The sequence below is a fragment of the Indicator indicator genome, chromosome 37 (genome assembly GCF_027791375.1).
Source record: "Indicator indicator isolate 239-I01 chromosome 37, UM_Iind_1.1, whole genome shotgun sequence".
NCBI lineage: Eukaryota > Metazoa > Chordata > Aves > Piciformes > Indicatoridae > Indicator > Indicator indicator.
In genome coordinates this window covers 345,705-366,216 of record NC_072046.1, presented here as the reverse complement: position 1 = coordinate 366,216, position 20,512 = coordinate 345,705, and the positions used below count along the sequence as shown (strand labels likewise).

The 20,512-nt window shown below is 55.5% G+C and overlaps 2 protein-coding genes across 2 annotated transcripts; one reads left to right on the top strand and one right to left on the bottom strand.

The window, feature by feature from the left end:
- Positions 1 to 751: 751 nt before the first annotated feature.
- Positions 752 to 8,249, bottom strand: LOC128978472 (parathyroid hormone/parathyroid hormone-related peptide receptor-like). Its single transcript, XM_054396413.1, has 13 exons — positions 8,172 to 8,249; positions 6,595 to 6,700; positions 6,072 to 6,182; positions 5,840 to 5,964; positions 5,614 to 5,708; positions 5,088 to 5,274; positions 4,477 to 4,630; positions 4,236 to 4,296; positions 3,620 to 3,686; positions 3,256 to 3,354; positions 2,766 to 2,903; positions 2,278 to 2,319; positions 752 to 1,132 (listed from the first exon to the last, which is right to left on the bottom strand). Exons 1-13 carry the CDS (start codon positions 8,247 to 8,249, stop codon positions 752 to 754), a joined length of 1,644 nt encoding a protein of 547 aa, XP_054252388.1.
- Positions 8,250 to 11,949: 3,700 nt separating this feature from the next.
- On the top strand, positions 11,950 to 17,458 carry LOC128978467 (myosin light chain, embryonic). Its single transcript, XM_054396409.1, has 6 exons — positions 11,950 to 12,048; positions 12,891 to 12,918; positions 15,265 to 15,414; positions 15,979 to 16,152; positions 16,668 to 16,745; positions 17,430 to 17,458. The coding sequence occupies exons 1-6, from the start codon at positions 11,950 to 11,952 to the stop codon at positions 17,456 to 17,458; spliced, it is 558 nt and encodes a 185-aa protein (XP_054252384.1).
- Positions 17,459 to 20,512: the final 3,054 nt, after the last annotated feature.

Sequence of the window (20,512 nt, the reverse complement as noted above, 5' to 3'; positions counted from 1 at the left end):
AGGCTGCCTCTTTATTCACATTTTAGCCCGCAACCAGATTACAGGACCAAGACTCCTGCATGCAGTGACCTCTGTGTTCATGGACAGCCACACCTGGGGGACTTGGGCACTTCACTGTGCTTTTCCCTGTGCCCTTCCCAGGCCATAAAGCTCATCCTGCCTCCCTGCACCCATCACATCCCAGTGCCTCACGTTGCCTGTTGGTGACTGAGTGTTGTGTGTTGGGCTTCCCAGGCTCTGGGAGCTGGCAGGGATGCCAGGGCAGGCTGAGGTGCAGAAGAGCTCTGCAGGCACTGCCCTGCCAGCCCCGGGCTGCACAGTGTGGGGACTGGTTGAACAGAGGAGTTGGGCCTCAGGACTGTGGGTTTGTGGAATGAGCTGGACACATGCTGGAGCTGGAGTCACCTCCCAGTCACCTTCCAGACTGCTGAGGTAAGCTGGAGCACGGAGGATTGTTTCCTGGTGATGAGCCAAGGCTTTGCATGCACAGACATCACTTACATCAATCACCTGCGTGTGCAAGGAAGCCAGGGAGGGAACTGGCTGCTCAGTTTTGGGCCAGGTGGGTAGAAGGAGTGAGAGCATCATGGTCCCTTTGCCCACTGGCTGTGAGGGAAGGGGAATTGTGTTGTTCCAGCTTCCAGCCTCTCCCCTGGCTCTTCAGGCAAGCGTAAAAGGAGCCTAATGCATCAGGCTCAGCATCTTTCCAGGCACACAGCTGGATGTGCAGATGTGGAGCACACCAATCCCTTCACAGCATTGTCTCCAGCTCTTTGCTCAGGTTGGGGTGATGATGGTTCAGGTTGGGGTGATGCTGGTTCAGGTCTGCCAAGTCCACTATGCTTTTCCCACAGGCTTTCTGGCTCACCACCTGGGTCGGACAGGGCAAAAAGTTCCCCGAGGCAAAGGAGCTGGGGACGTAGCCTGGCAGGCTGGCACGGGCAGGCAGCAGCCCTCGCTGCTGTGTGCTCCCTGCCCCTCGCCCTGCCAGGCTGATGCTGAAGCTGGTGGTGGCATGGGAGGCCAGCCCACCGCAGCAGCAGCTGCCCCCTGCACTGGTGGCACGAGCCTTCTGCTTCAAGTCCAGTGCCAGGCTCCTCCGAAAATGAGCTTTCCTGATCTCTGCCTGCACCTGAGGGATCAGAGATGGCAGCTGGTGACCAGAGACAGCACACCAGCCTTCCCTTCCCCTTCCCCTTCCCTTTCCTCTTCCCCTTCCCCTTGCCCTTCTCCTTCCCTTGCCCTTTCCCTCTCCCCTTGCCCTTCCCCTTCCCTTTCCCCTTCCTCTTTCCCTTCCCTATTCCTTTCCCCTTCCCCTTCCCTTCCTCTTCCCTTTGCCCTTCCTCTTTCCCTTCCCTATTCCTTTCCCCTTCCCCTTCCCTTCCTCTTCCCTTTGCCCTTCCCTTCCCCTTCCCCTTGCCCTTCCCTTCGCCTTCTCCTTGCCCTTCTCCTTCCCTTTCCTCTTCCCCTTCCCCTTCCTCTTCCCCTTCCCTTTGCCCTTCCCTTCGCCTTCTCCTTGCCCTTCTCCTTCCCTTTCCTCTTCCCCTTCCCCTTCCTCTTCCCCTTCCCTTTGCCCTTCTCCTTCCCTTGCCCTTCTCCTTCCCTTTTCTCTTCCCCTTCCTCTTCCTCTTCCCTTTCCTCTTCCCCTCCCTCTTCCTCTTCCCCTTTCCCTTCCCCCTCCCCTTCCCCTTCCTGTGGTTTTCACTTCTAGTGATTTTTTTCCCCCTGTTTCCAAGTCCTTTCCCTCTCCCTTGAGGACAGCCTGAGGAAGCTGGTGTTGTTCATCCTTGAGAAGAGAAGGCTCTGGGCAGACCTTAGAGCAGCCTTCCAGCATTTGAAGGGGGCTACAGGAGAGCTGGAGAAGGACTTGTTGCAAAGGCATGGAGTGACAGGAGGAGGGGTGTTGGCTTCAAACTGGAAGAAGCTGGATTTAGGCTGGACATTAGGAAGAAATTCTTCCCCATGAGGGAGGTGAGGCACTGGAACAGGTTGTCCAGAGAAGCTGTGGAGGCTCCAAGCCTTGGAAGTGTTCAAATCCAGGTTGAATGGGGCCTTGAGCAACCTGCTCTAGTAGGAGGTGTCCCTGCTGACTGCAGGGGGCTGGAATTAAATGACCTTTAAGGTCCCTTCCAACCCAAACCTATGGGATTCTATGGGAAGGGTGGAGCTGAGGTGTTTGGTTTTTCTCTGCTTATCCCAGCCTGGGGGCTGGGAGTTAACTTCCCCAACCCTAAAGAGGCTGCACAGGGAGCTCAGGTGCTCACGTTTCTTACTTACCTCCCCGTTGCAGAAGCAGTAGATAAAAGCCACGAAGAAACCCTGCCGAAAGAGACAGAGGGGGAGGCTGTGTCCCAGCCGGGATGCAGTGCCCCAGCCGGGAGGCAGTGCCCCAGCCGGGAGACAGTGTCCCAGCCGGGAGACAGTGTCCCAGCCGGGAGGCAGTGTCCCAGCCGGGAGGCAGTGTCCCAGCCGGGAGACAGTGTCCCAGCCGGGATGCAGTGTCCCAGCCGGGAGGCAGTGTCCCAGCTGTAATGCGGTGTCCCAGCCGGGATGCGGTGTCCCAGCCGGGATGCAGTGCCCCAGCCGGGAGACAGTGTCCCAGCCGGGATGCGGTGTCCCAGCCGGGATGCGGTGTCCCAGCCGGGAGGCAGTGTCCCAGCCGGGATGCTGTGTCCCAGCTGTAATGCAGTGTCCCAGCCGGGAGGCTGTGCCTGTGCAACCCTGCTCCGTGCCTGGAGCAGGCTGGCAGCCCTGCTGCTGGGTACCTGAGAGGAGTTAAAGAGCATCTCATAATGCATCTGGATCTGCCACAGCACCCCGGAGACTTCCGTGTAGGGCATGGCCATGAACACCACGTAATGGACTCCAAAAAGGGGCATCAGCACCAGCGTGGACTTCAGCAGCTTCCTGAGAGGAGAAAAGCCCTGAGCCTCCAGCCCCCTGGCAGGGCTCAGTGATGTCCTAGTGAGGAGGGCAGTGAAGGGGGCAGTGTAGGGGGCAGTCACTTCTGCTGCAGCTGCTTTGTGTGTAGCTGTGGCAGTGTCCAGCTCAGAGAAGGGAGCAGGCAGAGCCTGAACTCCTCAGCCTGCTGCTTTGATCAGCACTGCCTGCCACTATCCTGCCACCATCCTGCCACCCTCCCTCACTCCTGCAGCCCTCCCTGCACCTCTGCCCTTCCATCACAACCCTCTGGGGAGCCACCTCAGCTAAGCAGGCAGGAGATGAAGCAGGGCATGGCTCTGCAGCTGCCAGCACTTGCCTGTACTGCTGCCGGGGGTCCAGCTTCCCTGTGTTTGTCTCCCAGAGCTTGGAGGCCAGCACTCGGACAATGTTGAGGAAGAGGAAGAAGTTCACCTGCCAACAGACACCTGCTGAGGCTTTGCTGCCCACAGTGACCTTTGGGTCTGCCCAAGCACCCCCCTGGGATGAGGAAAGGCAATTCTGGGTGAGCTGCAGGCAGGGACACAACAGTGATGCTGTGGTCAGGAGGGGTCAGTGTCCCTGGATCCCTCTGCATCATGAGGGCCCTCCCTGGGTTCTGGGATGGCTGGAACACAACCCCAGGCTCTACTTCCCTTTCCCCAAAAGGGATTGGGACATTCAGCCATAGGATTCTTACCACAATGGCAGCCAAGATGGGGACCTGATAAATCCACTTCATGTTCCCTGCACTGAGGTCCCAGCACCTGAGGAGATCAGTAAGGAAACAATTTTGAGGCACCTGAAACCACTGGGAAGGAAAATTGCTGGCTGATGGCTCCTTGTAGCTCCCATCCACCATCCCTAGCCTCCTACCCTCCCTCTGTGGAGTCTAAATCCTGACCCAACAGCAGCCATGCTGCAAGAATTCAGAACCACCTTGGTGCTGGAAATCAGCTTCAAATCAGTTTTAAAGTTCCTGAGGCCTCCTTGGCCAACTCATCTAAAATCCCTGCTGTGTTTTTGGGTGGCCTTTCTCCTTTCAAAATGCTTAACTTCAGAACATGCCCTTTGGCATTCATCTTTGCACTGTTTGTTGACCCATTTGTGGTGCAAAGCTGCATTTACCTCCCTCCCAAATGCACAACAAAACCACTCTCAGTCTGATTGCTGACAGCTTTAGGAACAAGTCTTGGAGATTTCTTCACCCCCCTTGTTCTTCATGGAAAATCCTCATTTTCAGAAGATCTTTTGGTAGCATTTGCTACCAGTTTGTCCTACCCCAAAGGATTTGCAGAGGAGGTGGACCTACGTACTGTGTATCAGCCAGGGAGGCCCTGACGCTGGCCCAGACAGACACAAACACAGCAGGGAGACCTGGAGGGGCAGGAACCAGAGTGAGGAACATGGAGGAGGTACCATGTTTGCAGAGCAAACCAGTTCCTGCCAGCTGCTCTGCATCCCATTGCCCTTATCTGGGCATTCAGTGCCACCCAGCTGTGGCTGGTGCCACAACAGTCTCAGTGGCCACAGCGTTGAGTTATGGTCTGTGCTTACCCCAGCCAATGATGATGAGGACCCACAGGTAGTTCTTGTTGGAGAGGAAGGCCATGAAGATCAAACTGTGCAGGTAGAGACCTTCCACCAGGATCCAGTAGTGGTTGGTGGCCAGAAAATAGAGGAAGAAGGTCACTGCCACCTTGCAGCCAACCTGTGGGCACACAGTCAGAGAGGTGCCCATATCAGGCTGGTCCCTGAAGGCAATACCTGGCGGCTTTTGCTCTCTGGCCAGCAAAACCCAGGCTGTGGCCCTTGCATGGCTCATGCTCCTCCTCTTGCAGGGAGCTACATCTGCCCTGGGAGAGCACCACTGGGCACAGAGCAGGTGCTCCAGGGCTTTCCCACGGGAGAGGCATTTCCCATGCCAGGGCACTCTGAGCTCAGACAGCCCACAGGACCGATGTGCTTGGTGGCTCTGATCTCTGCTGTGGCACCAGCATGGAGAGAAGCTGGGCAGAGCTGGAGATGCCCCCTCACCCCTCCCCAGCTGCATCACTCCTGAGCAGCACAGCCCCAATCTGAGAGGGTCCCAAGCTCATCCCCCTGCACCAGGGTTCCTAAATCCCCTTCCCCACTTATCCTGCCTCCAGTCCCAGTGCACTACTTGCCAGGTGACTCCGTTGTCCCACTGAGGGACCCATTCCTGCCTTGAAGTCATCCTCCTGGACCTTCTCTGCCTCACTGGCCATTGTCCCCGAGTAGAGCACCATGTCCTTCACAAAGATGCTCAGGGCCCGGCAGATGAAGGAGGTGAAGAGGTGGACGTGGATGTAGTTGCGTGTGCAGTGCAGGCGCCTGTGGAGAAGGGATGTGACACCAGCCCAGCCCCAGCTGTCCAACAAGCTCATCACGTGGGGGCACAGGCAATGGGGGGGCCCTAAGAAAGTGAGCTCCAAGCTGCCAGCCCTCCTGTGGGTACAGAAGCCAGGTCTGGGGGCAAGTGGGGTGGAGCAGGTGGGAAGCTGGTCCTGCTGGGGGTGTTCTGGGCTGTGGGCAATTGTCTGAGGTCTGTGCTGGGCTTGGGGCCAGTTCCCATTGCCTCACAGGCTGTTCCCTCTTGGGGGCTGTGCATGCAGGTGATGGGGAGAGGACAGTTCTCCTCCACAGGGGGAAGGGGCTTTGGCTTCTCCTTACTTGAAGTACAAAAGGATGCAGACAGCGACGATGAGGGAGGCCAGGGAGAGGGAGTAGCCAACAGTGTACATCAGGTGCAGGCGGTCAAACACCTCCTGGAAGAGAAGGGCTGGCTCAGAGCATGGGGGATGCAGAGGAGGAAGAGCACCCTGTACCCACCACCCCTCCTGGCCTTTGCTTCCACTCCCCTGGTGCCCACCCCGAGCCCTGTGCCGAGCAAGGTCACCTTCTGGCGGCTGCGGCTCTCGGGGGAGAAGAGCGGAGCACATTCGGTGTAATTGGCCCAGGTCTTGTTGGTGCTGAGAGCCACGGCCCAGGTCCCGTAGGCACTGCAGTACCTGTAGGCATGACCTGGGGACAGCGACTGGCATTGTGAGAGTGAAGGACCCATGGGAAGCCCAGAGCCTGGAGGCTGATCACCGAGGTGAGGGGATCCCTGCCCAGGTACCGGCACTCACCTTTATGGTTGAAGTCGTAGATGTAGTCGGGGCAGGGCACGGACACCTCCTGGCTGGGGGAGCCCTTTGGCCAGCAGATGATCCCATCCCACTCTGGAAGGCAGCTGGTGTCTGGCCAAAGAGCAAAGACTCATCTGAGGCCTCCAAACAGGGCCACGATGCACCTCTGGCTTCCCCAGGCATGCCCTGAAGCTGCCATGACTTCACCCCTGGGCTGCAGAGCAGGGGGGCAGGGAGGGGGACAGATCCCATCACTTCCCACCTCTGCTGGGTGCAAAGGCTCCTCCACAGCTCTCCTTTGCAGTGTGTTTGGGGCAGTGCTGGCTAATCAGATGTGATTAGCACCTAATTGCTCCCTCAGCAGCCGAGGTGCCGGGAGCTCCACAAACCCTCAGGAGCCACATGTCCCTGGCCCCATCCCACTCCCATCAGAGGGGACAGCTTTTCCCACGAGGTATCCATGAGGGAGACTTTCCCCCCTCCACCAGAGCTGGCTGATCCATGTGTACAGGAAGGGCACTACCTTTGATCTCCTCCAGCTGGGCTTTTATGTCTCCCTGACATTTCTCCTTAGCTTCCACCAGGAGATAGATTTGCTCTTCTTTTGTGAGAACATCATCAGGGTCGACCTGCCATGACGAAACCGAAGTGATGACCTCCCCACCTCCATGGGGCTTGGTCCAGGCCAGCAGTGTCAGATGGCAGCTCAGCACAGGTCTCTGCTTCTTGCTCATATTTTAGAGATTAATCCCCCCTGGGAGACCTTGACCCATCCTGGTGATCTCCGTGTCCCCAGAGAGCTGCCACTGCCTGCTTGGTGATATCAACCAAGCTCCAGGATCCAGGAGCTGGGAGTGAAGCTGCTCTGTCCCAACAGCCCCCTGAAGGCACCCACAAACACTTCCTGACTCCATACAGGACCCACATCACTTCTGCTGCCACAAAACTCTCCGTTGTGCCCTGCCACCAAACTCTCCGTTGTGCCCTGCCACCAACCCCTGAATCCACCCAGCTAATAAATCCCAAATCCATAATCTTGGGATTGTGGATCCAGAGCCACAGGGCTCTAGAGCTGCTGTGTGAACATCACCTGGCATGGAAACAATGCTCTGCTGAACCCCACAGTGTGGTGCTCTCACCCCCCAGTTCATTACATTAAGCAGGATCACCCTTGGGGCAAGGAATGAGAGTCAAAGGTGGGGCAAGGAATGAGAGTCAAAGGTGGTGCAAGAGCCAAGCAGGGAAGAAGGGGACACACATGGACCCCCCTCCAGCCATCTGCATGTCCATTCACACATCTGTGCTAGAAATCAGTGGCATGCCAGGCTTCTGCCCCAGCTCCTTCCCACCCACCAGTGGTGCTGGATGTCCCTGTTGCCCACATGCTGACCCTCCAGAGCCAGGTCTGGCAGCCCCTGCTGAAGTGGCCATTCAGGGCTTTGCCAACAGGCAGGTGCCCAGCACCAGGAGCAGCACAATGCAGATGGGTGCAGCCTGTGGTGTCTGCAGCCTCCTGCTCACACCACACATGCTCCTGGGACAGGTTAGGCTGAGATGATCGAAGGAGTTTGGAGCTGGGATGAGGAAAGAGCTTTGGAAGTGAAACTTTGGAAGTGACGTAGGTGAGCAGCACCAAATCCTGTCCCAGAGAGGAGACCCTGAGCTCATACTCTTCCCAAAGCAGCCATCTGGGTGGGTGGAGGAGCAAGGCAGGAGTCGGTGTCCTGGGAGTGCATCAGCAGGGTGAGGGCTCAGCTTTGGGAGAGGCTCTGGGTACAGCCAGCTCTGCCCTCACCATAGCCCCCAAGCCTGACCATGGATCTTCCCATGCTCTCTGCTCCCCACGATGCCTCTGAGGCAGCAACCCTTGCCCTGGATGTGTCCAAGAAATGGAAAACCATCACATGGTGAGGTCTCCATGGCTGATGGAAGGTTTTTGGTGGGAGCAGAGAGGCTGTCCCCTTCTGCCTGGCTCCTGCCTGGCAGCTCCCTGGAGCAGAATGTGCAGCTGGGGGTAGGTGGCCCCAGACCAGAGCACATCTGGCAACATTTAAAGCCAAGAGAGGGACCGGGGGAGCCCACGGAGCCACGCGGACTTACCAGAGCCCACACAGAACTCAGGAGGCTGCAGCAGAGGAGAACCACCGAGATACCCCCGACGGGGACAGATGCTTCCATGGTCCCACCTCCTCACTGGGATGGAGTCCTCAGGGCTGGTGAGCCGCAGAAAGGAAATCTTCACCTGGGGACAGGCGTCTGCCCGAGGCCAGGCGTGGTGGAGAGGTGCTGGTGTGTGCAGCACGACAGAACATCTTCCGGGAGCACCTCCCTGGCTGCCAGCCCCGTCGGGGTGAAGTGGTGGCAAGGACGGAGCCCAACCCTGGGAACTAAGGTCTGGAGGAGCCCCTGGGGTGAGTCCCCCGGCCCCGATGGGCACTGCCCTGGCAGCGCTGCTGGGATCTGATCACAGCCCTGCCAGGCAGGTTCTCCCCCCCCCCAAAGTTTGCTCCCATCCACTCTCTGGGTCTCGCCTGCTTTAAGCAGCTCCCGGGAGTGTGCAGACAATTCCCGCCGGGACGGGGATGGCAGAGGTTGATTGGCTTAGCCCTAGGTGCTAAAATCCTCTTCATTCAGGGCAGATTCCTCTCTCTTCTCTTTGCAGAACTTCTCCCGCTGCTCATTTTTCAGCTGTCACAGGAGCCCCCGCACTGCCCCCGCGCTGCTCAGTCTCCTCCAGCCCCAGACTGGTCCCAAGGATGAAGGGTTGTGGGGATAGGGAGGTCGGGAGGCAGAGGGTGCAAGCACGTGAGCATCACCTCCACTGATGCTCCTGAGATGGGATGGCTCTCAGGCAGACGCCAGTTTAACCCTTTTCCTTCTCTCAGGGCTGGGGCTTTTGGGAAGCCGTGCTGGGATCAGTCCCACTCCCCACTGGGACAAGCACTCGGCTCCCTTTCTGTGTTTGCTTTGCAAACGCACCTCACGGCTCAGCTGTGCTTAGCCCTCTGCAGAGGGGCGGTGATGGCTAAGTCAGGACAGATGGACAGTCCTGGCTCCGGGGATTTTCCACCCCGATGGGTGTCTCACACTGCTCATGAACGAGACAAACTGGCAGGACCTCCTTGGGCATCAGGTCAGAGCTGGTCCCACCGCAGGTGGCAGCCATGCTCATCAGAGAAGTCCCTCCTCATCCCGAGGAGGCCCCAGGGCTGGTCCCTGCATTTCAGGATCGTGTAAATGCCCAGCTGGCTCCCACCACCCAGCTCAAACACCCTGCACCCCCCCGAGCAGGGGAAATGGGGGCACAAAGCAGGCAGTCCTTGTTCCCATTAGTGGGATGAGGCTGAAACTCCAAAGCCCAGTCTGGGACCTCTCCCCTGGCCCATGTAAGCCATGGTTGCACACAGTTATTGCTGCCTCCATAAGAGCCAGAATCCTGTGCAGGGCAGAGCCCCCGGAGCCTCCCCCGGGGTTTGCCTGGCAGGGTGGCTCATCCTGGTCCCCACCCTGAGCCTCATGGCCGCTTGGAGGGGGCTCAGGCTTCTGCTCTTGTGGTGCCAGCTGGGAGAGCAAAGCAGATCCAAATGGCAGCACTCAGGAGCTGCTGCTGCTCCCTCTGATTAAATCCGACAGGAAAAACAAGCCCCTGGGCTGCTCTCCCTGCCACGGCAACCAGCTGTAAATCGAAGAGGGATTAGGGGCATCTTTGGCAGCTGCCCATCTCCCCATCCCAATTTAGCCACCACCCTGGCCCATCGCGTGGGTGCTGAGCACCCATCGCTCAGCACCGCAGCTCCTGCACTTACTCCTCGGGATGCTGTAGGGCAGGAGAAGGGATGAGCACATAAACTGCAGGCTTAATGCTTCCTAAAGGCTCCCCTGGGTACTGATTTCTGACCTAGAAGCTGCCAGGGCATGAGGAAGGATTTAAGGGGAGGTTATTTTGGATGGAGGGGGGTATGGCTGGATGCTGGCTGAGGGGGAGGCAGCACCACTCAAGGGCAATTTGATTCTCACTGCAGTCGAAATCTGACCCAGGCTCTGAGTTTGCACCCAGCAAACCACGGCGGGGTTTTGATTTTGCTAAGTGACTTCTCTATTGTAGAGAGCTCTGGAAAGCAATCACAGCAAATGCACCCACTCAGCCCCATCATCCAGCCCCCTCAGCTCCTCAGATCAATGCTAGAGATCATCAGCTGACAGCAGACAGCAAATTTCCCAGCACTTGGTGGCTGCTTCCTCCTCCTGAAAGACTCCAGTAACCCCGCTGGTGACAGGCCATTTTGGCAAGGAAGAGGCTGGGGGGGGCTCTGAGGACAGGGCTGAGCTGGTGACACCCCCTGCTCCCATCATCCTCAGCCCTGCAGCAGCTCTGAAACAACAGGATTAGACCCACCAGTCATGCCAAACCTGAGGTGCTGTGACAAGACGTGACCTGGGCCAGCTTGGCTCAGTCAGCTGCAGCTACAAATGTACCAGCAGTGCCTGCATCCATGTACAGAACAACCCAGGCTTGGGGCAGTGGCTGGAAACTGCCTGGCAGAAGAGGACCTGTGGGTGCTGGTTGACAGCAGCTGAAGGTGAGCCAGCATGTGCCCAGGTGGCCAACAGAATCAGCAGCATCCTGGCCTGGATCAGCAATGGTGTGGCCAGCAGGACCAAGGCAGTGATTGTCCCACCTGTACCAGGCACTGTGAGACCACACCTCAAATTCTGGGGTCAGTTTTGGGACTCTCACTCCAAAAAGGACATTGAGAGGCTGGAGCAGCTCCAGAGAAGGGCAGCAAAGCTGTCACTCACTTCTGTTACCAAAGCAGCAGCTCTCAGACTCCAGATCAGACTAGGGGTGGATTTTCTCCTCCTATGCTGTGTTGCTCTCTGGTTATATTGAAGTTGGTGCTTTAAGATGTCTCAGTGTAACCCTCAAGCCCCATTTCCTAAGATGCTGAAGCTTGCTGACTTTTGCCTCTTCTGCAGGTCTTCAAACAGTTGGAAGAGGATGGTAAGAGCAGAAACATCTCCCACCAGAGCCTGCCCAGTGCCTGGGGAGGGACTGGAAGGCAACAAAGGATGTGTGGCAGAAGTGGTGCAGGGCTGTGAAAGATCCTGAGGTGATGAATTAAATATCTGGCTTTAGCCTTCACCCTTGTTAGCCTTGAGGAGCATCACACTGGGGCTTTGTAAAGCTGCAGGGATGAGTCCTGCTGCCCAGCGAAGCAAACAAATGGAAGGATGAAAGGCAAAGCCTTCTCCTTCACCTTCAGGAGGTGAGCACAGCTTCCCACCTCCAGCGTGGCCTTTCCCGGGGCACATGCTCAGCCCTGGGGCGAGACTGGGGCAAACCAGACCCTTCAGCAGGAGTACAGAGAGGACTGAGCAAATCTGGAGCAGCACTTCCCAAACCCTGGTCTTCAAGAGCCTTGCTCCTTGCAGGGCTGCCTAAAAACAGCCACAAGCTCCCGTGGGGACGGGGGCAGGTTCATCTGCTGCCCTGCTGCTGTTCTGCTGCCAGGCACCCGGAGCCCTTCATGGTTAGGTTTTCAGTGATCACTTAGCAAGCAGCCCCCATGCAGCCCACCCGCTGCAGGTGCTGGAGGGGGAGATGTTCCCCCCTTTGGAGGCTGAGAGGGGGGGGCAGCTGATGACTTTGCAATGCTGGGAGCCGATGACAATGGGCAATTGTCAAGTTGGGGCCCCTCTCGTTTGAGTTTTCTTCCTTTTATAGTAAGTAGCAGTTGCTCCAGCAGCTGGCCTGCCCCTCCAGGGTGAGCACAGGGCTCATATATAAGGGAAGGAGCAGACTTTGCCTTTCATCCCCCGTTCCAGTGCTTCACAGGAGGCAGGACTCATCCCGACACCTTCACACAGACCCGGCGCGATGCCGCTCAAGAAACCCGACCCGAAGAAGGAAGCAGCCAAACCAGCTCCAGTCCCAGAGCCCTCTAGAGAGCTTCCCTTCGATCCCAAGAGTGTGAAGGTGAGTGAGGGATGAAGATGTCACCCTCTTTCTTTGTGCCTGTCACCTGCTAGGCACGGGCAATGCAAAGTGCCGTGCAAACGGCGTTAGCCAGGCTGAGCTCCAGGCTTGGGAGGAGGAAAGTGACCAGGCTGCTCTGATGCAGTGGGCTGGGAGTGATGCTTTCCTCGCTGGGGGATGCTCCAGCCTTCCCCCATCCAACCCTGCACAGCATCTACCCAAGGAAGCTGCTTTGCTCCCACAGCAGGATGCTCCTGCCTGGAGCTCTGGCTGCAGAGTCCAACATCCCACAGCCCCCAGCTGCGACACCCTGATGGGGCCCCAGCAGAATTAAAAAGCTCTTCTGCCACCCACTGTCTCCATCCTAAAGTATTTTGCTGCCTGTGTTGTTTTCTCCACGTAAAAGCACCTTTTATCCAAGCCTCCACCACAGGAGCTCACTTTTCCCCTGATTCCCCAGGTTAAAGCTGTGGTTTTGATCCAGAGCTGTGGCAGGAGAGCTGTTGAGAGCAGGCTCAGCACCGAGGATGTTTAATCCCTTGGACCAGGGACCCAAGCCTTGAAGCAGCACCCAAAACAGCCCTGCCTGTGGTCTGAGCATCCCCACTACCTGCCCACCTCTTGCCCCTTGCGTTGCTGCTGGCTGTGCTCTCCGCAGGGATCTGGGCTCCACAGCAGGAGTGCTCCTGGGCATGGCACAGCTGGACATGGCATGGATACAGCCCCCAGCTCAAGCAAGCTGCAGAGCCTGGGGAGGGAGAGGTTTAAAGGCAGGGAGAGCCCTTTGTTGTCTCACCCATGACACAGCCCTTTCACCTGGCTCTGTTCTCTTCTCCCAACAGATTGAGTTCACTGCAGAGCAGATCGAAGGTAGGTGCAGCTTCACCTTCTCCCTAGAGGGCTCTAGAAATGAGGACTCCATCTTCCAGGCAGTTTTTTTTTTGCAGCAGTCATGAGAGCCAAAGACACACACATCAAATCCCTTGCAACCCCTAACATTCTGTGATTCTGTGTGAAATCCCCTCCCAGGGTAAAGCCCAGCAGGCTCCAGATGCCCAACTGCCCCCTTCCCAGCACCCTGCTCATCCCCTCGATGGGGTTGTGAAGTTTTCAAGCAGGTAGAAGGGACAACTCAAACCAGAAAGTCATGTCCCAGCCAGCATCATGCCAGTAAGGAGACAGGGAAGAGCTCTGGTGGGAAGGGAGGAGGCAGGAGATGGAGCAGTGCTGGAGGTGAGCGCGAGCCAGGGCAGGGATTTAGCTGGGACTGTAACAGGCTGCCAGGAGGAATGAATGGATCCTGTCTCCTTGCTCTGCACTGAGGATAATCCCAGCTTCAGAGCCTGGCAGGGAAAAGGTATTTTTCCTTTCATGGTGAGATGCAGCCTGGTTCCAAGTCTGGGATTCATGTGGGAGGAGCAGCCTCTGTTGAAGCAGGGACAGCCCCATGCTGAGGGGCTGAGCTGGGGCTGGGATTTCTCAGCTCTCCACAGACAGTTTAAATGCCTCTGTACAGACCAGTGAAGGCATGAGATCTGAGAGCAGATCCTGGTGGGAATACTGGGAGGAGGAGACCCGTATCCTGCAGACTCAGCCCCCAAACCAGCTTTTGAAAGAAGAGAGACAGTGGAAATGTGAGAAAGTTCAAATGTGAGGATACTTGGATTTAAGCTGCAGTGGCATCCCAGGGATGTGATGTGCTCCTTGTGGTTCCAAGCAGTCAGGAATGGACATCACTGAGCACCCTCAGAGGTGCCTCTTGACCCAGGAACTCAGTGCTGTCCCTCCCTGGATGCTCCCCAGAGCCAGATGGAGAGATCTCACCTGCAGAAATGGAGCAGTTTTGAGGTCAACCAGCATCCTGAGGTGCTGAGGGGACTGTGGACAGGAATTCAGGGACACAGTGTTGACATCACGGGAACAGGTCCATGGGGTGAATCTCACCAGAAGACACAAAGATGCCAAGTAGAAAATGGAGCAAATCCAAAGCCCTGGGCAGGGATTCCCACCAAACCCAAGGCAATGCCTACCGGACCATGACATCTCTGTCACTGCATGGAGACCACCTCCATCTCACCCAACAGCAGGAGCAGCAGCTGCTCTGCTTTGAGTGAGCTATTGCTGGACATCATGCAGAAAATGGACCAGAACCTGGAATTCATCAGCATCAGCAACAAGAAACTCACAGCTCTGAGGGCTCACAGAGCTGCAGAGGCTGATGACCTGCTTGGGCCTGTCAACTGCTCAGGTGGACTTGCTGGGGTTCAGGCAGCAGGATGAAATCCAGAAGTGTGTGGAGCATCTGCTGCAGGAAAATCATCAACTCACTGCCTACATGAAGCAGCTGGAGAGGCAGGTGCCAGCCACCAGCCTTTTGGTCCTTGGCTTTTGGTCCTTGGCTTGCCCACAGAAAAGGAGGGTAGAGGCTTGGGAGGGTGTTTTCTGAAAGACTCATTTCCCACATTCTGCACCTCAACACTGGTGAGGAGATGATCTTCTGGGCTGAAATGAGGGGCAGAGGCCAGGCTCTGTGCAGCACAGGAGCATTGTTGTCCATATAGCCAATACTGGGATTAAAGAGAGAATCCAGCAGCAGGTCAGGAAGGTGAAAAAGGTCATACACAGAAGGAGAGCAATCCATAATTGTTCCTCATTTAGGTCTCCTTCCTCCAGGTCAAATGGCATGGTAACTCATGGGGAATGAATCTCGTGTCCTACCACGCAGGGCTGGTGTGACGTAAGGGCTGCAGTGCTGGAGTGGACAAGGTGACCCTTCCCCAAACAGGAGGACCACCATGCTGTGCCTACCTGCCTGGGGCTGCAGGCTGCCAGCAGAGCAGCTGGGGGGTTGCAGATGTCGTGGGGAGAGCTGTAGGGTCCCCAGGAAGTCAGAGTCAAAAAGGGGAAGATCAAAGAGATAGCAGCCTGCACCTGCAGATGGTGCTGCCAGTGCAAGGTGGTGCAGGAATGCCAGCAGGACACCCAGCCAGCTCCACAGGGGTGGTGAAACCTGCTGGAGAAGCTGAGTGACTCACGGAAGGAGTCTGGCAAGCTCTGGTGGCTCTCTGCTCAAACTAGCACAGGGCTGCCAGCTATGCAGAGGGCTCTCACAACACCTGTGCCACCCCTTCCCTGCCTGCCAGGCAGGACTTGCTTTGGTGGGGTGGGAAACAGGGTCAGCATGGCAAAGGACATCTGAGCTCTTCTTCCCCACAGAGTTCAAGGAAGCCTTCAGCCTGTTTGACCGGACACCCACGGGCACCATGCAGATCAGCTACGCGCAGTGCGGGGACGTCCTGCGGGCGCTCGGCCACAACCCTACCAATGCTGAGGTCCTGAAGGTGCTGGGCAAGCCCAGACCAGAAGGTGACAGCAAACTGGGGCAGTAGGGACAGGGTGGGACAAGCAATCCCTGTGCTCCATGGCAGCAAGTGAAGGGTTATGTTGTCTGTGGGGACAGCCCTGCAAGATGAAGGAACTGGGAAGGAAGTGACTCAGAGAGGCTTCATTCCTGCAAAATTCCTTCACTCCCTCTCCCTGTGCCTTGGCTGATGTAAGGGATAGGCTGTCCTCAGCTGGGGATGGTGGCAACTGATGCTTAGCAGACCATGTCCTGAGCTGCTGCAAACTGGTATAACCTGAGCAGTCCCTGTGCAGCCACTGTGCCTTGGTGACAGAGGACCTGCCTGCTGGTCTTACTTTCTGGCTGCTATCAGCAGTCTTTGTGCACTTCCCCATGGTGATGCTTTACTCCTCAAACAGATCTTCCCATCTCAAGTAGAATACACCAAGAGTCCCAATCACCTTGTGGGGTTTCTTCCCTGCACTCAGATGGAAACAAGACGAGGAAGGCTACACAGGAGATCCTCAGAGCCTGACCCTCAGCCCACCTAAGCTAATCTCTGACTCTGTCTCCTCTTCCCCTCCCAGAAATGAACACAAAGACGCTGGACTTTGAGACCTTCCTGCCCATCCTGCAGCACTTCACCCGCAACAAGGAGCAGGGCACCTTTGAGGACTTCGTGGAAGGGCTGCGAGTCTTCGACAAGGAGGGCAACGGCATGGTGATGGGCGCCGAGCTGCGCCATGTGCTGGTGACGCTGGGTACGGGGCACAGCCCACCCCAAGCTCCTTCTGGGCAAACATCTTGTGGCAGTTTGCTGATCTCACACCACAGAGAAGCCCTTTTTATGCTGCTGCTCATAGGCTTTTGCAGGAATGAGCAGCTCCTGAGTTTGTAGCCTTGCCCATCCTGTGCCACTGCTCCATGCGTGGCTGAGATGGAGAGCCCACAATGTCCTCAGCTAGCAGACAGCCACTGGCCCCCTCTCCACAGTCTCCCACCAGCACTCCCCAGTCAGTTGTGGTGCACAGCTCCTTTTTCATCCCCTTTTCCTTCCTCTGGTGCTTTTGATTCTCTCAAAGGCCCCATTCCTGGAGATATTCAAGGTGAGGCTCGACAGGGCTCTGGGCAACATGATCTGGTTGAGGATGTGCCTGCTTGCTGCAGAAGGGGTAGGACTGGACCTTTGGAGGTCCCTTCTAACCCTGTGATTCTAAAGAAGAAGGTCCTGGTGGGCTGAGAACCCTTCCCCTCACCTTTATGTCCTCCTCCCCAGGGGAGAAGATGACAGAAAATGAGGTGGAGCAGCTCATGGCAGGGCAAGAAGATGCCAATGGCTGTATCAACTATGAAGGTAGGAGCAAGAGATGCCCACCAGGGCCACTGTCTGGTCTTGGGGTTATCTTATCTTAAGGTGCAAAATGTGTCCTCTGTGATCACTGAGAGGGAGATGTGGATCACCCTCCAAAGCCTCTCCAAGGAGAGCTGTCAGACATATCAGCTGGGATGGGAGCAAAGTGGTTGTGCCAGTGAGTTCCAGTCAAAGCAGCTGAAGACAGCATGTTTCCAAGGGTGTCAGGACTGGTTTAGCCCCAGTTCTGGCACTGGTTTGTTGTAAGCTGTCAAAAATAAACAGAGGCAGCATCTTTCACAGCAGAGGCTAATTGGGAACATTTGGAGATCCAGATCGCTCACAGCTCCAAGAGGGTGAAAATCTGGCAAAAGGGTCGTGGTTAAATCTGAGAACCCCTAAAACTGGAGGGCATTGAGGCACAGAGGGTACTCATTTCTCTTGGCCTCAGGGAACTGGGGATACTGGTACTGGCTTGTCTCCAAGAGGGGTTTGGTATTGTTAAACAGGTTTGGATGGCACGGGAAAGGTGGGAACAGAGGGAGAAATCTCAGTCCCGCCAGAGCAAGTCCTCTTCATCCCTGGGGTGCCCCAGGCTGAGGGTACCCCTCACTGCCTCTGCACACCCCACCCCAGCTCACAGCATGCTGTCACCTCTCATGCTCTTCTTTCTCATTTCCTCCTCAGCTTTTGTCAAGCACATAATGTCTGGATGAGAGAAGAAACTTCAGGTAAGTTTCTCATGGGGGACCTCCTGCTGCTAACTCTGAAACTGAAAATCCTGCAGATAACAACCAGGGGCAGAGGAACCAAACCCCAAACTCCACAAGTGGATTAAAGCCATGGGAATAATCCCAGCTCCAAACAATTCCATGATTCTACGACTCAGTGCTAAAATACACTGTGTACTCAGAGAGGGAAGTTCTGAGTTAAGAACTTCCCATTAACATTAGAAAGAAGATGGAAAATCACAGAATCCTAGGAATGGCTTAGGTTGGAAGGGACCTGAGAGATCATCTACTCCAACCTCCCCACTATGAGCAGGGACACCTCTCAGCCAGACTTGGCTGCTCAAGGCCTCATCCAGCCTGGCTTTGAACACCCCCAGAGGGGAGGCATCCACAGCTATTGACATTTTGGGTTCCTCTGAGAAGCAGCTCTCTTATCTCAAAGATTCACTGTGTTAAACCTCTCATGCTTGCCTCCAGGCTCTCAGAAATGATTGAACCCACCTGAGCACCACAAACAGCAAGATTCCTCCATCCATGTCCCTTCCTTCTAGGACGTCACACATCCACAGAGATGTTTGGTGTGAGCCACCAGGAAGAGTTGGCTTCCATGTGTGTGTGCCTAAGCCTTGGTATACAATGAGACATCTGCAACTTGGTTTTAAACCTTAAGTTATTATTTTCACATTTTTCCTGTGATATTTGGCTCATTAAATTTCATTTCTCCCTTCTTTAAATGATATCTCTGCTTTGGCTCTGGACTACTTATTGAAGGGGTAGATGGAAAAGACCCCTCGGTGTCAAGCGAGAGAGGGGAGGGGTGCAAGGCAGCTAAATGCAAGGGAGGAGGTCAGACTTGGGGGTGGAGAGTTCAGACTCAGGGGTGAGGGTCTTTGCTCATCATCCCATCCTCAGTATGGGGCTGGGAGCTGGTCATGTCATGCAGCATGGTCATGCCTTGCTGATGCAGTTGGTAGGCCAGGAGCAAAGTGAGTGGAGGGACAGGTTGTATCAAACAGAACCCCTGTTTGGGGGAGGTTCTTCACCTCCTCTCTGCCCTAAACCCAACCCTTTTTCAGACCTGTAGCCCATCCACCTTACAAGATGCTGCCACATGAGCAGCATCTGGACCCTCTAAGTCCAGGCTGAACTGCAGTGTGGAGCACAGAGGGACCTGCCTGGCCCTGCTTCTGTCTCTGACACAGGAGAGACCAGCAGGCACCTCTCCTTCATTAACACTCTGTCTCAGACAGAAAAGATCAGAAGCCCCTTAAAAAAAGCAAAACCATCAGAGAAAACATTTAAAACATTCTTATTTCTGTATCACTGACAGGTTCAAAAGTCTAGTTTTGAAGGTTGGTTTCCAGGAAGTTGATTCCTGATGAATGAGCAAGGGGAAGGAAAACAGGGCCAGGTCCCACCTCCATCCTCATGTCTGGGATGGCAGGTCCATGGGGTGTGGGTAATCCCAGGATGGAGCCCAGCCAGGACAGGGCTCCCTGGATGGTTCCTCTCCAGGTAGACAGCATGTTCACAGCCAGAAGCTGTCTGAGAGCTTCATGATGCAAGCCGGTGGCTCTCCCTGTCTTCCTACCTGCAAAAAAACAAAACAAAACAAAACAAAACATGAGAGCACCACTAAGAGTGGTGAATAATTCATGACAGATATCTCAGCCCTCCCATCAGCAGAACACCTGGGAGCAGAGAACACTTTCCTGTGATGTGTTCCTTATGCCAACGTCCTCGCTCCGTGGCTTTGACTAGAAATTGAAGGTGTTTTGCTCCAATGTGGCTGACTTCAGCTGCCACTTGCTGGTTTCTGTGCAGTGGCTGGGGAACAGCTGCTGCCAATTCCCACTGCTTGATTCAAAGGCTCATAAAAAGCAACATAAGCTGTTTATAGATGCGAGATTAGATTTTAGCTTCTGTCTGTGGTATTCCTGCAGCTTCCATTAGGGAGAATCTGGGCATCTCGTGTCTTTAATGTGCTATCTGTGTTTTAATCTATTAAAGGACCGTGGTGACAGGGTGAGAAAGGACACTGCTTGCTGCACACTCGCTCTGGGGTCACGTTTGCCCTTGCCACTACCGAGACATTGACTCCTGCAGAGGAACGTGCTGTTGCAGACATGAATTGAGCAGAGGAGAGGCAGGAGACCTGCCTGAGCTTGCAGAGGAAATCCACAGCAGAGGCTGGGGGCCCTGCTCACTGTAATATTCCTGCCCTGGCAAGACAGGAGGCTGCACTCTCGCTCCTGTATGGAAGGAACAAGCCTTGTGTTTGAGCCTCCAGCTCCTGCACTGACAGGAATGACACCGTTAATTAAAACCAAAGAGACTCCTGCAAAGAGACAGGCAGAAAGAGAGCAGTGGGGAATGACAGAGAGAACCAAGGGAAAACATGAGGGCTGTGAAATCCAGCCTTTGGAGCACCCTCAGGGTGAGAGCCAGCCATGCTTTCCTCTGGGGACCTGTTCTGTCTCTTTAGGATAAAGCAGAGCTGATTTGTACCAAAGCAGCTTGGAATGATGTACTTGACTAGGCGTGGTATAAACCTCTCTATCTCTACAGCTATATCCCTTTATATCTCTATAGATACTTACCTCTTTATCTCCATAGCTATATCCCTCTGTATGTGCCTCCACACCCTGCCTCCTCCTCTGGAAAAGCTGAGGATGTCAAGGAACATGAGGTTTTAGTCCCATGGACATTTATATGTGAGTGACCCCACATGCAGACCTGCACTTCAAGACCAGAGGAATCTCTGTAAGTCGAGATTTCCCAAGACAGTGGTCAATGCTCTGTCCTTTTGTAGCTTGGATGCTTTACTTGAAGACTGGGAGCTCTCTCAAAGGAGAGCCTGTGGTTGTATCTCCTCAGGCTGTGATAAGACAGAGACTCATACCAAAGATGGTCTGGATGTCAGGAGCGTTAGTGTTGTGTCCTGTCAAATGGGAGCCAGACAGAGCCAGCTTTCATCCTGAGGAATTATCAGCAGAGCCTGGCAGGGCAGTGAGATCAGGAAGAGGGTGCTGAGTATGG